Source organism: Cinclus cinclus, chromosome 27 (genome assembly GCF_963662255.1).
Source record: "Cinclus cinclus chromosome 27, bCinCin1.1, whole genome shotgun sequence".
Lineage (NCBI taxonomy): Eukaryota > Metazoa > Chordata > Aves > Passeriformes > Cinclidae > Cinclus > Cinclus cinclus.
Genome location: NC_085072.1, coordinates 4,987,936 through 5,005,999, shown reverse-complemented (window position 1 = coordinate 5,005,999; position 18,064 = coordinate 4,987,936). Strand labels below are relative to the sequence as shown.

The 18,064-nt window shown below is 44.0% G+C and overlaps 1 protein-coding gene across 4 annotated transcripts; it reads left to right on the top strand.

Annotated features, from left to right (window-relative positions):
• The first annotated feature begins 12,849 nt into the window (after nt 1-12,849).
• On the top strand, nt 12,850-16,454 carry SIKE1 (suppressor of IKBKE 1). Of its 4 annotated transcripts, XM_062509567.1 has the most exons (5): nt 12,857-13,141; nt 13,223-13,328; nt 13,597-13,739; nt 15,617-15,730; nt 16,150-16,454. In XM_062509567.1, the coding sequence occupies exons 1-5, from the start codon at nt 12,983-12,985 to the stop codon at nt 16,237-16,239; spliced, it is 612 nt and encodes a 203-aa protein (XP_062365551.1). In that variant the 5' UTR covers nt 12,857-12,982; the 3' UTR covers nt 16,240-16,454. The 4 variants fall into 4 exon arrangements, with proteins under 4 accessions (XP_062365550.1, XP_062365549.1, XP_062365548.1 ...); XM_062509566.1 differs by having other exon boundaries at nt 12,850-13,328; nt 16,130-16,254; XM_062509565.1 differs by lacking the exons at nt 15,617-15,730; nt 16,150-16,454 and adding an exon at nt 13,898-14,638 and having other exon boundaries at nt 12,850-13,141.
• Nucleotides 16,455-18,064: the final 1,610 nt, after the last annotated feature.

Below are 18,064 nucleotides of genomic sequence, written 5' to 3'. Positions count from 1 at the left end.
TTAATGAGTTTATTTCATTCATTTTTTATGCAGAGTTGAAGCAAAGAAAATAGCATGGAAAGGCCAGCATGGAATATCTGGTTTTTGTCATGTAAGTACTCATTTATGCAGTAAAACTCAACTTTGCCTCGCTTAAGCACTGCCTGAATTACACTTCCTGTGTTCATTTAGTGGTGTTAAGTTTTCAGTGAAGACCAAAATTTTGATTTTCTGTGGGATGTGCTGCCTCTAAAGAGCTTCCCACTGCCCCTTGGTCATTGAAGGAGCCTGGGCTGCTGGCTGGATTCACTGACATTCCCAATAACAAAGTGCACTGAGAGCTCACAGTGACATGGTGAGAAGAGCTGCTGTGGCTGGAGTTCAAAACTTACCTCATTTTTCAGTAATTTGACTTATAAATTCAAATTTAGAGAGAGGTTCTGAAAAAGTGTGTTCTAAAAACTCTTAAGAGTTTTGGGGGGGGGTGTAAAAAAAGTCTGTATGGGCAGTGGCACGAGCTGGGTTTGAGTTTACATAGCTACAGCAAACCTCTGGTACTGCTTAGAATTGAGAGCTGACATTAGAGGAGTAAGTAGGAATATTCTCCTTGCCCCTTGTCCCTCTGCCTGAGTGGGATGTGGCCACATGTTAAACCTTTGCTGAGCCTGATGCCCACTGAGCAAGGGCTGTAAGAGACAATTTGCTGTGAACCACTCACAGGCTTTCCCCGAGCTGACAGGAAGGACAAAAAAGATGAAAAAGGCATGGAAGGATTTGGAAAACACAGCAAATCCAATTCCTGCAACAGGATTCTCTACAGAATTTACAGCAAGCTGGGTTTAAAGACCTTCCCTGAAGGAAGGGGTTTGTGCTACACCTGCACCTTGCTGCAGCTGAGATAATGAATGGATCACCCCAGGGTGAAGTCCTGACTGGAAAAACACACATCCCTTCCCCATACTCAGCAGAGCCTTGGGGCTGACCACTTTCACTTCATGTTGTCAGCAGAAGGTGAAAGGATGCAGTGAGGCTGGAATGCTGGGGGTTTGTTATCTCTGCTAGTAAATATTTGTTTGAGAGCAAAATAAGTCACTGAATCATGAGGTCTTATCAGTGAGATCAATTTGGCCTGGGCAAAGTCTACATTTTTTTCCAAAAATGTGTGCTTGCTGAAGAAATGTGTGTCTGAATTCCAGTGGTTTCTTTAAATAAAAGTCATAATTGAATAGTAGATTTTTAAAAAATACACTGATCCAGTCTAATAAAAACAGTACATTGGGAGTATGAAGTACCAAATGTAAGGTGGTCGATTGCTCAAATGTTCTAAATCTTGGAAGCAGTTTTTCCTTAGGCAAAGTTTCCTCAGCTTAGGTATTGCATGAGAAAGGATTCAGCCCTTCTTACTGATTTGTAAGGCTATAGCAATAACCAGTTGCACCTACAAAATTTCCAGCTTAGATGGAGACTTTGTAAACTGAATTCGTAAATTAAGAGGATGTTAGCACAGCAGGCATAGGAAATCCAATGGTTATCTGAGGAATGCTCTACTGTCCTAGAATGAGACTTATGTGTAAACATTAAGAGTTTCATTTTCTGACATTTGATAATTTAGTGTTGACAAGCTTGTTCTTCTGATCAAACAAAGCATTGGGATTTTTAAAGCAAAAAAGAAAAGAAAAAAAAAACAAAACCAAAGAAAGAAGAGAATTAGATATCTAAGGAAGGAACTTCATTTCCCAGGCCAGGCAAGTTCTGATTTTTTATGGGTTGACTGTGAGAGTCATGTTTTCCAACCTTTGCCTCCCCCCAGTGAGTGAGGCAGCAACAGGGAGGCCTCCTCCAAAGTGCAGCGATCCCTGGGATTCTGTGATCCCTGTGCTGCTCTCCCCATGGCTCTGTGGCCATCCTAAACCCCTCACACCTCATGGGACTGAGCCCTGACCTGTGGGACACTTCCCCAGCCCACACAGAAACTTATTAACCCTTTGCCAGGCAAGTGAATTCTGCATGTGCCCAGCACGGTGAAGCTCCTGACAGAAGGTACCAGACATGTCCAGGTGTAATGTCCAAAACAGTAACTGGAACAAAGTTGAAATAAGGATGGAGCAATGGGTTTGGATGTTTGGGGCAGTTGCAGCCATGCCATTCCCAAAACAAAATGTGTTGTGCCCATTTTTCTTTTCTTCTGTGTATTCCCAGTATAACCACATGTTTGTGCATGAGCACTTTAAAAGGAAGCAAAAATCTAAATACATTGCCAGAGAGGATGCATAAAGGTCCTTAGCCTAAAAAGTGGAAATAACTGAGTACAAAAAAAAAGGATTACTTTTTTAATGACTTATTTTGCAGCATCCCAAGCAGTGACACACATAGGGTGGGAGCCTTCAGTCACACAGACTGAACTGACAGAAAATGTCATCTGCATAAAGCACATGCTGTTCTGCTTTTCCTCCTTCTCCTGGGCATTTTCACATGTGAGGTCCTGACCAGGTGAGGGGAATGGTGTTTTTTGGAAGAGGTGACCTACACTCAAGGTGGCTTAAGCACATTCCAAAATCTTGTTCTTTTAAAGGCTTAGTTTTGACAGGGCTCATCTTCTGAACTACAAACACTCAGTATAAACCAGAAAGTGTTGATTCAAGGCTTGGTTATCCATCTCATGCAGAAACTTAGTTCTTAGTCCTAACTAAAAGGCTTGACCATTTATCAAAAATGGAATCCACTAAAATAAAAAAAAAAAAGCCATTGATTGATAAAAGTAAAGTAGAACCATAAAGAGAATGTACACATTCAGACTGGAATCTGAAATGTACATCTATTTATTTCTAATTATGGCGAAAGATGTGGGGTTTATCAATTTTATTGCTATAAAACCCCATATCATAAAGCAACATATCATCAAGTTATCAAATTTATTAGGATACAAAACATCCTTCATGGAGCAGGGCCACAGGGAGCCCTGAGGTCTGTACTGACAGTGCTTTAGCTGCTATCATAAATATTTTGACAGTTGAGTCATGAGGAAATTTCTTGTTTACAGAGAATTTTAGGAACTTGAGCTGAAGGTCTTCACCATCTATTTAGCACACCTTGGGGCACGCTAGTGGTCACATAGTAGAACTCAGAACACCTTTCAGGCTCAGGTTTAATCACTTTTCTTTGCTTGCAGCTGGAAGGCAAAGCTGATTTTTTTTTTTTTAATTTGTGAAAATTTAAACCAAAAACAGAAAAAAAAAAGTAACTGGGCATAATCAGTGCCAAGTAGGTGTGAAACCAGCTGATCTATTCAATTTCACTCAAGCAATTCAATAATCACTGCTTAATTAAAGAACGTTTTAGCAGGGGAAATTGTAGGATCACTTCATCGATCCTGTATGCAGCTTACTTCCACTATTAAAGGTTTTCCTGTTCCTCCTGGTTTTAATGGAACAAAAAGCTCCTCAAAGCTTCTCTTTGAAGCAATTTCACTTTTTTTCTTCTTAAATATATTCCTTCCTGGTCATATAATAACCATACTAGGAGCTGGCTTATTTTACCAATAGACTGCATTGCAATTATCTTGAAATTTTCCTTTGGAATTGTTATTCCATGAATAATTATTTCAAAGGCATAATTTTTAAAATAAGAGATTAGAGGTTGTTTGAAACTCACAATTTTCCGGTTACTTTTGGGAAGGGAAACAATTGAATTTAAAAGCCGTTTTTCTTCACTCTGTGTGTCAAATGAAGTACTGCTGGAACAAACCCTTGGCAGTAGAACACCAGATTTCAAAGTGCATGTTTGCTGTTTTCATTTAGTCAGATGTTTAAAAAGAAAGAGAAAAGGAGGTAAAGAAGAAAAAAGAAAGTAAAGAAGAAAAAAGAAAGTAAAGAAGAAAAAAGAAGGTAAAGAAGAAAAAAGGGAGTAAAGAAGAAAAAAGGGGGTAAAGAAGAAAAAAACCCAGCACCTGGAATATTTTCACATGGTAAGTTGGTGTTTGGCTTGGGCAGCATTTTGTTCCCACCGGGCACGCAGAGAAGGGGATGAAATACTCACGGTGCTTGCAGGGAGCTCCTCTCGCAGGTCCGTGGGGCCGCGGCGCCGGTCCCAGCTCTGCTCCAGCTGGAGCCAAGCAGGCCTTTCCCTATTTATCAGTTTGTGTGCACAGCCCGGGCTCCAGACACTCGGCAGAGCCACGCTGCGGCTCCGAGACACCAACTTCCCACACAGCTCCTCTGGGGTCGGAGCAAGGGCAGCTGCGAGCCCACATAAATCACAGCAGAACTGGGTCATCAGGGACAGAGGCCACGGGGACCCTCACGTCACCGCTTCCCAGAGTCCTCCCTGCCCAGCAAGAAGATTCTGTTTTCATGCTAGAATTCTAAATTCTCCCCTTTTGATTGCTTCACGTTAATATGTCGGGGTGGTGATGGAAAATGTTCAATTCCCAAGTGGGGAAAATATTGCAGTAGTATTATTTGGAGGTTTTTATATGACGTAATAATTTAATTTGGAGAGGCTGTATCGGACTAGGACCTCCAAACACCAAACACTTACCTTGCCCTCTGTGTTTTGATCCAGATCCCCCGTGGTGATGCAGCACACCCCAGGCTCACACTCAATTCACTGGCAACCTCAGAGAACTCGAGTTCATGTTGCCAATAACTCGGCAAAACGTCATTCTTAAAACCCCGAGTATTTCCATTATTAGTAACTTCTAATAAATTAACATTGCAATTTGATGTTTTCATTGTTTGCTAGGTAGATGTGACCCTTTGGATAGGGAATTTTCTTGTTTGGTGTCATGCTGCTCCAGTGCTCCCAGCAAGCTGCAAATCTCCTCGCTGCAGGAGGAGCTCACCTTCTGTGTACCCACCTTCTGGTTCTGCACTCACCTCAGGAAAAACTGCTTCTGTTGGATACTGCATGGAATTAGATGGGAAAAGGAAAACATAATTTCCTATTGGATAACTTATAGCAAAGTCACTTAAAATGCTCTTTTGTGACAGTAGGTTTTCATGGATAAACTGCCATCACTCTTCAAAGGAGGGACATATTTATATTCCATGGGTTCCAGAGAAGAGCAGCCCTAAGGCTGCTTATTTCCATGTGCCATTTAGAAATCTGTCTGTGGAATGGAATGGCTGAGTCTTTCGAGAACAAACAGCATTGACTGATAAATGTTATTTGAGCATATTATGGGGTCCTCTAAGTTTTCAGATATCCTGCATTGAACATGTGTGGTGATGGGGGCCTGGAACACAGCGATTATGCAGCAGAGATGAAGATAATGATGTTCTAAGCTTAATTATGATCAGCACTTGTCTTTCTGGTAAAAGCAGCCTCATACAGAAACTTTCCAAGTTGTCAAAAAAACTAATAGCAAAACTGAAGGTTTTACAATGGATAAAACAAATATTTTTTCATAGAAGTATCTCTTTCACAATACCCCATTGACTTTTCCATCCAGCTTTTCTCATGAAAGTTGGAAAAACAAGCAAAAGTTTGTGAAATATTATGGTTAGATTTTAAATGCTACTGGCTTTTGGTTTTAGCATTTTTTTGTGACAGAAGGCACCTTACAGATAAGATGTTCAAATTAGCTGTAGAATGTGGGTATTTAGAGCCTGTTTACTCCAGGGGGTTTAAGCCTGAAGCCCAGGTTTTTAAAAGGCATCAAATTCCCATTCTACTCAGTATATAAACCCTGCAGGATTCAGGGTAAATTCAATTTCTAAAATCAGTATATAAATAAGTTTATAAAATAACTATATAAAACTGGTTGTAATAGAAATGAATTGCAGGAATTTAGTATTAGCCCAAGGTTAACTAACTCCCACACTGTAGTAATGAAGCTATTTTGCATAATCATGAAATGATTCAGACCAGTTGACTGGCTAAATACATATATTTATGGAAATACAGATATTTACATTATTTTAACAAATCACTGTTCCTATTCAAAGCTTAGCATGACAAAAATGGGAGACTTGAGGGCACACTTGAGTCACCTAAAATACTGCTGCAAAGAGAAAAATAAACTCTTTTCCATGCTTGTAAATAATCAAAAACCAGAAAGGTTATTTAGGAGTAAGGGACATTTAAATTACAAACTAGGAAAGCAATTACTGTGGTAAAAATAGCACTGGAGTGAGTTCCTTGTACAGTCTTCTCCATTGGCTGTTTTGAGGACCAGTTTGGGCAACCAGATTGAACTCGAGGATTGTTTTCTCTGAGTTACTTTGGTTTGTAAAGACGACTTTTTGTAAAGGACTTTTAAGCTCTCTTCCAGCTCTGTTTTCTGTTATTTTTCTGTACATACACCAATTCTGTAAAACACTGCTAAAGCCTCTGGTCAGTAACATGCCCAGAGCCACTTCAGTGGCAAAGGAAGTAATACCAGACTCCAAGCTTGCTTTACTAGTAAAGCAAGTAAACAAAGTGTCACTCGTAGATATGGCCTGAAACTAGGAGCTGAACGAGTTCATGCCATGAGCCAACATCCAGAAGTGGCACTGAAGTGGGGAATAAGGGACACCACGTGTTTTCCATAGAAAACAAGCAGATCTGGTGACAGCAGCCTGACCTGGACACTGCTGCAGCACTTGTGCAGCCTCACTGCCACCACTGCAGACTGGGAGCTCTGGGCAGGCAAACCCTGGTCGAGATTGGGCAGCTGGCTCCAAGGGTCTGATGGGTGAGGGGGCTGGAGATGCAGGAAGAGCTTCCCTGCATCCAAACCTGCTGAGAGAATCCATTTTCAGAGTCAGTACAATTCTTTGTTCATCTGGACTGGAGATTCCAGATGTCTGTGACTCATCTGGTACCCAAATAGTTAAAGGAAATCTCATCTACTCCAGCTGGATCTTCTCTACATAAATGACCCGTTTGGCTTGATCTGGTATTGGATTGTTTACGTAACTTCAGTAATTAAGCACTATCAGCCTCATTAATGAAACATAAACCACCTCTTCTGCTCATTTATAAAGCATTTGTCAAACAAAACTCAAACAAAGGGCAGAATCTCAGCAAAGTAACAGCCCTCCAAGAGCTACTGAGCCCTGACTGCAAGGCACAGCAGTCACTTGGTTGTTGTTTTTCAGTAGAACTGAAGCAGAAGTGATGGCATTGTCTATTGCTCTTGGCTAACTTCTCCCCAAGCCATCTGAGATCTGTCACATGAGGGCAAGGATTCCTGGACAACTATTTTGGCCACTTCAGTACAAAATACTGATGTTCCAGCTCATTACTGTAAATCATTAAATGATGAAAGCAAGAGTCAAATACTAAATTACTAAAGCCCTCAATAAAACTGATTGCTAATTACAGTTATTGTTGTTCTATGTAAGTTAAAGGTTATATTAAAATAATGATTATTTCATTACAGGGCTTGATTTCTCCCGTTGGTAAACTGTTCTGAGCAATATTAAAGAAAGCTGAGTATTAACAATAGAGATCATATGTCAAAATGATCTAACCTAATCTTTACCTATTTTTGTGTCAGATAAATAAAATGGTTCAGAGGCATAAAATACACTGACAGACACATCCATGCCAAAAGTTTTGTGATCCGAGACCTTGGATTTCCTTTCCAATTTGTTGAGGAACTCATGAAAAAAACAGAAGTTTTCTGTTCCCCCTCTCTTCTACTATTCATAGATCTTCCAAAGGTTCAGGAATGCTGACACTGTTGGGATTGTTCTTTATGGGTGTGGATGAACCTCTCAGTCCTGGGTGAGAAGCAGCACAAAGCCTTGTGAGTATCAGTTTTGCCTGTTGGTGTTGCCTTTCACAGTGAACAGCTCCCATTCAGCACTGCAGAGAAGTGTTCATTAATGTGAGATAATAGAATTGCTCTTTGCTTTGCATCAAACGTATGAGACAAATTCTCATGTTAAAACTGGATGAGAAATAACTCAGAAGATGGAAGTTCTTGTTAAGTTCTTAAATGCTTTTGTGGGATTAAATGATAAAATATCAGACTAGAGAGAAAGAACAATTTTGGTCTTTTTAAGATTGGCTTTATCTTAATCATGAAGTTGTTGGATGGTTTCACCTTGCATTTTCTTGCAGGCTGACGAGGCCAATCTTGAAGAACTAAACATTATGTAAGATTTCAATCCAAGAGCCAGACTGCCTAAAACTCACTGGAAAATCTCAGGAAAGCCCACAAAATGTTACTGTTTCTCCTGTTTATTCTTTTAAACTTAATCTGCAGTGCCTGAAGGCAGAGTAGGTAAAATAAACCCATCCATTCAACATTCACAAAGTTCCTGGGTACCCTGACACCTTCCCCTTTCAGTACCTTCTCTCAAATCTGTTTCTCCTTGGCTGGTTGACCAAGATTTGTTAATAAAATGCTCCATCAAGGCACAAGGTTGAAGAAAGCAATCAGTTAAGTTTGATTACGATTTCAAGAGTTGGTATTTCATAGAGAGTGCTCATAACTACAGGCACTGCAGTGACTGTACTTTGTTGGTACAGCAAAGGAAAGCCATGACCTGATTTCCATAAAGCAGATCTTGACACTCGGTATTAAGCATTACAAAATAATTATTGTGGAATCCCTTGCTCAGCATTTTATCATCAGTGGTCTTGCTGCTGAGAGACTGAACTAACTGGATGTATCCATTTATCAATGATAATGTTTTCCCTTTTTTCCAGCCTGGATTCCATCTTGAGGACATTTGTTTTAACAGTAGAAAGAATATTAGACTCATAAATGTGAGTGCTGTGGTGCAGCGGGTGACCGCTCAAGATTTATCAAAGCAAGATAATTAGGATGAACAATAAGACTGAGTTTCTTGGTAATAATTTTTGTCAAAGGACAACTCTGTTATGCCATGTTAATCTACCTTGAAGTATGGGCTGGGAAGTGCAGGAGGAGGATTCCTTTGGGCTCCTGGCCTGTGAGTCTCTGTACTACACTTTTGTTGAAGGCAATACCAGTGAAATTGTGACAGTAGCTGAGAGCTGTCTTAACACTACCACTTAATTTTAAAAGAAAGCAGTGAGAAAGTGTTGGGGTGTGTGGTGTGAGAGGGGGCTGGTTTTCTTTTTAAACAGCTGTAGCTGCTGAAAGAGTTGTGTTTTGAAGGAAGGACTTGTAATGGAAATGAGAATTGTCACATTCCATTTTTAAAAAGCTTGTGCCCTGCTGCATCACCATGGGAGACTTGTGCTTTCAGACACTTAGCCACAATGCTTCCACTTGTGCTGACCACACTTACAATTAATATAATTTTACTGAAAATCCAAGAAGTATCCTAGAAATTTGCCCTTTATTCTTTTCTCTACTTCCAATATCCAGATGTCACTCCATCTGTCACAGAGGTTGCCATTTGATACCGGTCTGTTCGTAGAACCCCAGAATGGTTTGGATGTGAAGGAACCTTAAATCCCATCTTGTTCCATTCCCTGCCATGGGCAGGGACTTTCCACTTGCACAAGTTGCTCCAAGCCCTGTCCAGCCTGGCCTTGGACACTTGCAGGGATGGGGCAGCCACAGCTGCTCTGGGCACCCTGTGCCAGGGCCTCAGCACCCTCACAGGGAACAATTCCTTCCACATATGTAACTTGAATTTCTGCTCTTTCAGCTTGAACCCATTTCCCCTTGTTGTGTTCCTCCATTTCTGATGAGGGGTTCCTCTTCAGATTCCCTGTAGCCCCTTCAGACCCTGGAAAGGACTGTGAAGTCTCCACGCAACTTTCTCTTCTCCTGGCTGAACAGCCCCAGATCTCTAAGCCTGTATCCATAGCAGAGGTGCTCCTGTCCCCTGAGCAATTTTGTTCACTTTTGGTCCGTCTCGATTTCTTTTCTTTGTGATTTTCTTACTGTTAGCAAGAGCCTCCTCAAAACTGTATGTATTCAGAGAGCTGTACTCAGAACTGGTATGTATTTATCCCACCACAGAAATACTATTTCTGATTTTCCAAAGATGGCCTGGAAGCAGTTTGGGCTCTGCAGCAGCATTGTTGTTCTGAGTGTCCCAGTACTCTGCTATCCAGCCTTCACTTCTCCTGTTACAACAACCCCATGCTCTGTTTGACAAAATACAGCCATGTGGTGAAGAGTTATTAAAAGCATTAAAACATTAACCTCCTGTAACCCCATTTTTCACTTTGTACACACACATAAGTGTTTAATCAAATCAAAGTTAAACACTAAAAAGTTTGAGAGGCCAAATTTATACATTCTATTTAGTTTACACAGAATTGATGTGATAAGCCAAAGGAATTACAAGGCACCCCTACTCAGAAATGCTCATCTGTTGATTTGTTTAAGCTCTGTTGCTACACACTCAAAGTTTTGGTGACAAGCATTCCCAGCATTTAAACCAAGGAGCTTTGTCCTACTGGGATCCGCTCTGTGTCCTGGCGCCACAGGAACTCACTCTGCTGTCCCTTGGAGCTGGACAAATGATTCCATGTCCAGATCTGCTGGAGAGGGGCTGAGCCCCAGCCCCAGGTGGGAGCACGGGCTCAGTGCAGTGTGGCAGTGGTGTCGTAGACTCTCATGTCCCTCATCCTGGAATTCTATTCCTAGAAACCAGAATGCCACAGAGGAAATAAACTGATACTGAAATGACTGTCTGGTACAGCAGTGCCCTCACCTACCCCTGCTTGTCCCCACGGGCAGGAAAGGCCAGGACGGCACCTCTGACATAGGGAGAAATGAGTGCTAAATCAGAATTACAAACACAAGAGCAGAACAGGCCAGCAGTTCAGACACATCCTGGTGCAGCTCCTGTGGAGGTGAAATGATCCTTTACGTTGCCCAGACCGTGGGTTCCTTCAGCTGACTTCCTACTGATGTGAACTGGAATTCCCAGTGCCACATCTCTTAATGACTCATGGAGTGCCTGAATTAAGTGGAACCTCAGGAACCACAAGATCGGTTTCACAGAAATCCCTGTGCTGGATGAAGTGGAAAAGGGAAAGATGGGTCTGGCACACTCCGTGGAGCTGTGCCAGGCCTGCTCTGTGAGCCTGCCCCGAGGCTCTGTGGAAATGGATGCTCTGGGAGAGGCTTTGGAGGCAGGCACGGAGCTGGGAATAGGAGCAGAGGGAAGCAGCAGCAGGTGCTGAGCTGCACACGAAGGGTCATGGGAGGATGTGAGAGTGGGACAGGGGAAACCAGCGCTGGCCATGGCTTAAGGGAGAGGTGTCTATTTTGGGACAGGACAGTTTTTACACAACTTGTTCCTTAACTAGGTATGGTCCACACAGCAATATTTGTCAGTTTTCCAAGGGCTCATGATTTGCCTATTAGGATAAAGAATTCTTATAAACTGTCTTAGCTTTCTAGTATTCTCTAATAAGATGAAAAATAGGGAAGGACCAGAAGGTGAAATATGCTATAACCATGGTCTGGACTTTTATTTCCAAACTAGCGGAAGGATTACATTTCCCAAATTTGCAGAATAGCTCTCATACTTCACTAATTAATCTGATTCTGATGAAATATTCCAACTGCAGCTGCTTACCCTGTTCTCTTTTGCATTGTGTGCATGTTTTGAGATTGTTGCTTTTATAAAATTATCTCGTTCAGCACTTCTGCACCAGGCTTGATTATCTCTGGGATCATAAAAAACCTTCATCTGATAAAGCATCCTGGAGTTTTCTCGTGTGTCTGTGTGAATAAGGATTTAAACTCGAAAGAATATTCAAATCAAAGGCAGTCCTGCTAAAATATTATTGCCGAAAACATTGTTAACGAAGTCGGTGCAATTCAACAAAAAACTTTGCGGCACAAAGCCTCAAGGACACCCCGGCTCACCAACAGTAGCTTCAGTTAGCAAATAAGAATCAAAGCAGCGAGTCAGCATTGCACAGCTTGTTATTTTGAGCGGCGGATGTTTACTGTTGGAAGGGACAAACAGCAGGATCAGATAAGACGGGAGCCCCGCAGATCCCAGCCGGGATCGATCGCGCAGTGAGGGAGCAGCCGCACAGATAAGCGGGACCCGGGGTCAGGGCCGCCGGCCCTCGGCAAACAGAGCCCGTGCCGAGCAGCGGCCGCTCGGAGCCGGCCCCGTCCCGGGCTCCCCCGACCGCGCCGGGGCCGGGCCCCGGCGGTGAGCGCGGGGCTCCCGGGGCACGGGGGGCTCGGAGCGCGGCCTGGGCGGCTCGGGGAGGGGGCACATCCACCTGGGGCTTGGGACGAGTCCGCCGCGGCAGCGCCGTGTCCCCTCGCCCTAAAACACCCCAAACACCCCAAAACAATACAAACACCTCGAAAAGCCCTAAACAGCCCAAACAACCTAAACACCCCAAAATACCCCAAACAACCTAAACACCCCAAAACACCCCAAATACTCCAAAACACCCTAAACACCCCAAACAACCTAAACACCCCAAAACACCCTAAACAGCCCAAACAACCTAAACACCCCAAAATACCCCAAACAACCTAAACACGCCAAAACACCCTAAACAACCCAAACAACCTAAACACCCCAAAACACCCTAAACAGCCCAAACAACCTAAACACCCCAAAATACCCTAAACACGCCAAAACAATACAAACACCTCAAAACACCCTAAACACGCCAAAACACCCCAAACAACCTAAACACTCCAAAACACACCAAATACTCCAAAACACCCTAAACACCCCAAAACACCCCAAACAACCTAAACACCCCAAAACACCCCAAAACACCCTAAACACCCCAAACTCCCCAAACCGGCGGAAGCTCCAGCACTTCGAGTTTCCCCCGAGAACGGCGGGGGCAGCCCCAGGCCCCGCCCCCGGTGTTTTCCCCGCCCCCGGCCCCGCCCCCCGGCCCGGCCGTGGCGCGGTGGCGCCGCCAGGCGAGCCCTTGGCGAATCGGCGGCCCCGCGCCGGCCCGCGCCTGCGCACTGGGGCGCCGTGGCCGCGGGCGGAAGCGGAGTCCCGGCCCCGCGGGTTCGCGTCCGCCCGCGCCCGGCGGCGGGGCCGGAGCGGGGCCGAGAGCGGAGAGCGGCGGCGGGGCCGCGAGGGACATGGGCCCGCCGCAGGGGTGAGCAGCGCCGCCCGCCATGAGCTGCACCATCGATAAGATCCTGACGGACGCGCGGACGCTGCTGGAGCGGCTGAAGGAGCACGACACGGCTGCCGAGTCGCTCATCGACCAGTCGGCCGTGCTGCACCGGCGCGTGGCCGCCATGCGGGAGGCGGGCGCGGGCTGCGCCGACCAGGTGAGGGCTTGCGGGCCGGCCCTCGCGTCTCGGCGGGGCCCGGGTGGGGCGGCCGGACCGACTCCCGTGTCTCCTCGGCAGGGCCCGGGCCCCGCGGCGGAGCGACCCGACCCGTCCCGGCTGCGGCCGCACGTGGTGCTGGCGCAGGAGAACACGCAGATCCGCGACCTGCAGCAGGAAAACAGGGGTGAGCGGGCCCGGGGGCGGTGTGCGGGGTTGTCCCGGCGGGAGGGTCTTGTCGAGGAGAGAAAAGGTGCGTCTGTGTCGCCTGCGGCAGAGTCGCTGGATGCCACGGCGGGTCGCGGGTCAGGGAGTCTCCTCCGGCAGCCCCACCGCAGTGGCAGGAGCGGAGAGCGACGGGGCAGCGCCAGTCCCCGCCGCAGCCGGTACCCAGCGAGCGCCTCGGGCTCCTGCTGCGGCTGCCGGTCGTGGCCGTGACGTGCTGTGTTCTGCAGAGCTGTGGGTCTCACTGGAGGAGCACCAGGACGCGCTAGAACTCATCATGAGCAAGTACAGGAAGCAGATGTTACAGCTGCTGGAAGGGAGAAAACGTGAAGAGGCAGAACCGGTCTTGAAAGCCCATCAGGCTAATTCTGGGGTAAGGTGGCATGGGGACAGGAGAGTGCTCAAGACCTCTGTCCCCTGCTCGCTATCATGTGCGGTCTTTGTTTCCATTCTTGCGATGTCTATGCTCCAAAGTACTTTTTCTCCAATCTTGATTCTCTTTGCTGGTATTTTCTCCCCTGTTCCTTTCAGAGCACACAGGTTGTAACAGCTGTCCCACAGGACACTGAGGCACGACCCCTTCACAGCCCAGGTGGAGGATTTTTCTTTGAACCAGGTGGTGACTTCACTGGGTTAATCTTAATGTACCTGATCCTCTATAGTCGTAAATCAAAGATGTCCAAGTTGTTACCATTCTTGTTCAGTAGCTGTAACAAAGGAGAAGAAAGCCCTCCTAAACGTCTGTGAGCTGTATATGTTTAGTTCTTAGGAGATTTCAGTCCCTAGTATTTTTAAATCAAGATACTCTGTGCAGTGGCCCAAAGTGTCCCTTTGTACACATTAGGCTCAGCGACTTCAGAGCTCTGAGATGTGGCTGCTGATAAATGCTGCCTGTTTCATGTTGAGGTATCTAGTAACAATAGAATAACATTAAGCTTCCATTCTAAACGTAGGAATTGTGTTAGGCATTTTTAAAAATGCATTTTTATCTGATTAGAGAACAGCAGGTTGGTTCAACCCAGTGACATCTCATATCTTGTAGTTTTTTCATTGGAACTGGAGCTAGCCTAGCTCTTCTCATGTGTTTCTTTGCTCTGGTATATGGCAACTCACTGCTTCTCTTTTCTGAGTTGCTTAACTCCTCTGAAGATAAGTAATGTAGCTACATTTAGTTTCCAGTGCCTCCCTGTGTGCACAAATTGCTGTTTATGAAGGTTTTACATTTGAACAAAATTTGGCAGTGCAAAGCTGAAAAGGCTCTGAAGGAATCCTTTGAGGAATATCCCTTGACTGTCTCAATGTCTAGGCAAAGTCTTCTGTAGTTCAGATTAAGTCCTTCAGGTTTTTCCTCCCCACCACTTGGAGAACAGTAACAAACTTCTAATGTCTTTAAAAGAACTATATTCTTAGTATAACCATCTTCCTGTGTAGAAAAATAATCATCTTTCTTCCCAGAAGTCTTTTGTGTTCTCCAGCTCTCTTCTGGGTGCTCTTTATTTGTTTACATACTTTCTGAATAATGGAGTTCCAAACTGAATTCTCTGCTCTGTGATAAATTTATCTTCCAGAGACAGTAGAAAAGCTATGGGCACTTAAAAGAAACTCCACCCTGTCACATTATGTGCTGTATTGCTCTTCAAGCAGGAGCTGTTGCTCCATATTGGAATTTGTCAGTGTTTGTTCCATGTGCATTTCTCAGCTTCAGCAAAATGCATCTTTCAGAGTATTATTGCTGTATCTGTATTTTACAGATTCTGTAAAATCTGCCTCAGGAGGCTCTGGTCTTACTTGCTTTAGTTTTATTGCTCGATGTCCTTCTGAGATAAGGCTGTTTACTCCATCCTTGAAATCTCAGCTTTTATTTTTGGTGTCTTTGTAAATTCAGTCAGTCTTTTCTAATAAAGCAATATAAAATTTGCTGCCTACTAATCATGTTCACACGAACCTGAATCTGCTGTCTCAGACCTTGGCACACTTGAAATTATTTCCCTTTAAGTCAAGGTGCCTTATCTTACTTGCTGCTGTGTCTCTATTCACTGTTTTCACTGATAAGGGACAACAAGGTACAAGTTCTTATCCTTAAGTATACAGGATAGAAAGGCTTGCAAGTGCTTGGGAGGAGAGAATTAAAATTCAAAACAGAAAGAGAATCCAAAATCAGGAAAATGGAAGTAAGTGATTTAGAAGGGATAAATTACAACTGTTGCTTGTGCCTGGACTTATTAAATGTATTAATTTTATGTCTTTCAGGAAATTGAAAGTCAAATAGACAGAATATGTGAGATGGGAGAGGTGATGAGAAAAGCTGTTCAAGTGGATGATGAGCAGTTCTTTAAAGTTCAGGAGAAACTGGCTCAGTTGGAGGTAAGGACAGAGCCAGTTGCTGAAGATAAATTGAGCTTTGGGCGTCACTAGACTTTATCTGTATTTTCTATGTTAGAGTCAAGGACTTACAACACTAAAAATTTGGGGATGGGGTCAGGAAATGCAGAACATCATTGTTTATTTTAAAGTTCCTAATGTTAATATTATTTTAAAATATCTGTATATGTAAATAAATAAAGCCAGAAGAAGATAAACTTTTTAAGTTATGTGGTTTCAGTGTGCCAGCACTGTATTAATGTTTGCATTACAAACTGTAATGTACAAAGTTTATGTATCTCTGAAGGAATGGGACTGTTTAAAGGTGGGCATCTTTCAACTACGAATTAGCACCTTTCTGTGATAGTCCTTTAGTTGTGAATTAGCTCATTTCTATTTCAGCAAAAATGTTGATTTTGCAGCTTGAAAACAAAGAGCTGCGTGAACTGCTGTCAATCAGCAAAGAGTCCTTCGAGGTGGGGAGAGAAGATCTGCCAGACTGTGAAGCTTAGGCCACAAAAACCTCATCTCCAAGCCTTCAGAGACTGTTATGAAACTACCTGACAAGGATTTGTTGTTTCAGGTGTTTCCTTGTATATTTGTTTGATCTTTAATGTGTGTGGGCTGTTTTCTCTGTGTTTTTCTGAAGTGTTGATGGCAAAAGCTTGCACCCTGCTCTTAGTACCTGCAGCACTCAGATGCTTAACACTGAAGTATTTGATGTCTTCCCTTGTGATGGTTCATTTCCTCTCCTTTTGTTATTTTTTTTTTATGAGCTTTAGTTAATAATTCCAGCTGTGCAGATGGCTCTTAAATCCACCTTGTCTGTAGCTAGAGAACATAATGCAGGTTGTGATTGTTATGCTTGATAGAAGGAATAGGAAATGATTGAGAAACCACAATGTGAGAGGCAGGGATGTGCTCTGGCTGCACAGGGCAGCTGGGCTCTGCAGAGTGAGTGACCCTCAGAGTCTGGCTGGCCTGACTTTGTCCCCTGGCCACTGCTGAGAGAACAGCAGAGCACTTGAAGGAGTCACTCCTACTCAGAGCAAACTTTACCTTGTTTTAGGGGTGAAGATTGGAGTTAACGACTCTTCGTGGCACCCACATTTTTGAAGGATTAATCTTTTTTGATAGCTAGCTCTGTCCCAGCCTTCCCAGTGCTCCCAGTTATCAGCCAGCCCTGCTGTGTTGGTGTGCTCAGAGCCTGCCAGAGCACAGCACCCACAGATCAAAGCTCTTTGGCCTCCCACAAATTTGGGTTCAGGCAGAGGGAGTTCAGGTCTGCGTCAAAACCAAACCAAAACACCCCCGTGCACAGAATTTTAATGTCACATCCCGGGTGAGTCTGGTGTTCCATAGTTACTGCAGGTCCTGTCTTGAGTGGAATTAGAGGTGCAGTGTTGTAGGAGTTTCTCAATAGCGTGGTATTTTTAATGACACTTTTATATAAAAGATTTCTGTCCTACCTGTGTTCAAAGAATAATCTTCCAAGAATGGTAAATATCTCATTTCCACTATTAGCTTAAATTTTTAATGCCACTTTTTCCCAAGTGAGACTTTTGATAGATCTGCAGAAGGTGACTCATTCCTGTGCTTACTGAGAGACAGTGAACACTGGAGGCATTGTGAACATTTGGAATACCCAGCAAGACTGGTAGATGTAGGGAATTTCTGTACAGGAGTGCTCTTGTATACAATCCTTTTCTATTAGAAATTGTTCAGGAGGGAATAAAAAAAAAAACAGTGGGAAATACTTTCTCAAGTGTTTTCTGTTTTGAGTCCTGAGGGAATTCCATGTATTCTGCATATTCCCAAACCTTTTGCACCTGAGTGAAATACTACAATGACCGAAATGTTGATTTTTTTTTTTTTTAATTAACATCATCTGGAATGCCTGTGATGCATTTTTATCTTCTCTCTCTGAGAGTAGAATACCATCCCTCTACCTGGGTCCTTGCTGTGCAGCCAGAAAAAAAACAAAAAAAACCCAGAAACTAAACAGCAGTTGCTTTGATTGAGTTTATTGTTAATTAGTAATGAAAAAATGGCAAGGGAAGTTTAAATATGTCCACAGAACATCCCAAGCTGGAAGGGACCCACAAGGATTGAGTACAACCCGTGCCTTGCACACAGACACCCAAATCCCACCCTGTTCATCCCTGCAGCAGTGTCCAAACTCTCCTGGAGCTCTGGCAGCCTCGGGGCTGTGCCCAGCACCTTCCGGAGAGAAGAAACTTGTGATATCCAACCTAAACACCCCTGCTACGTCTGTGTTCCATTTGCTCCCGTCCCATTCTGGATCTGTAACTGGAATCTTGTGCCTGTAAATGGCCA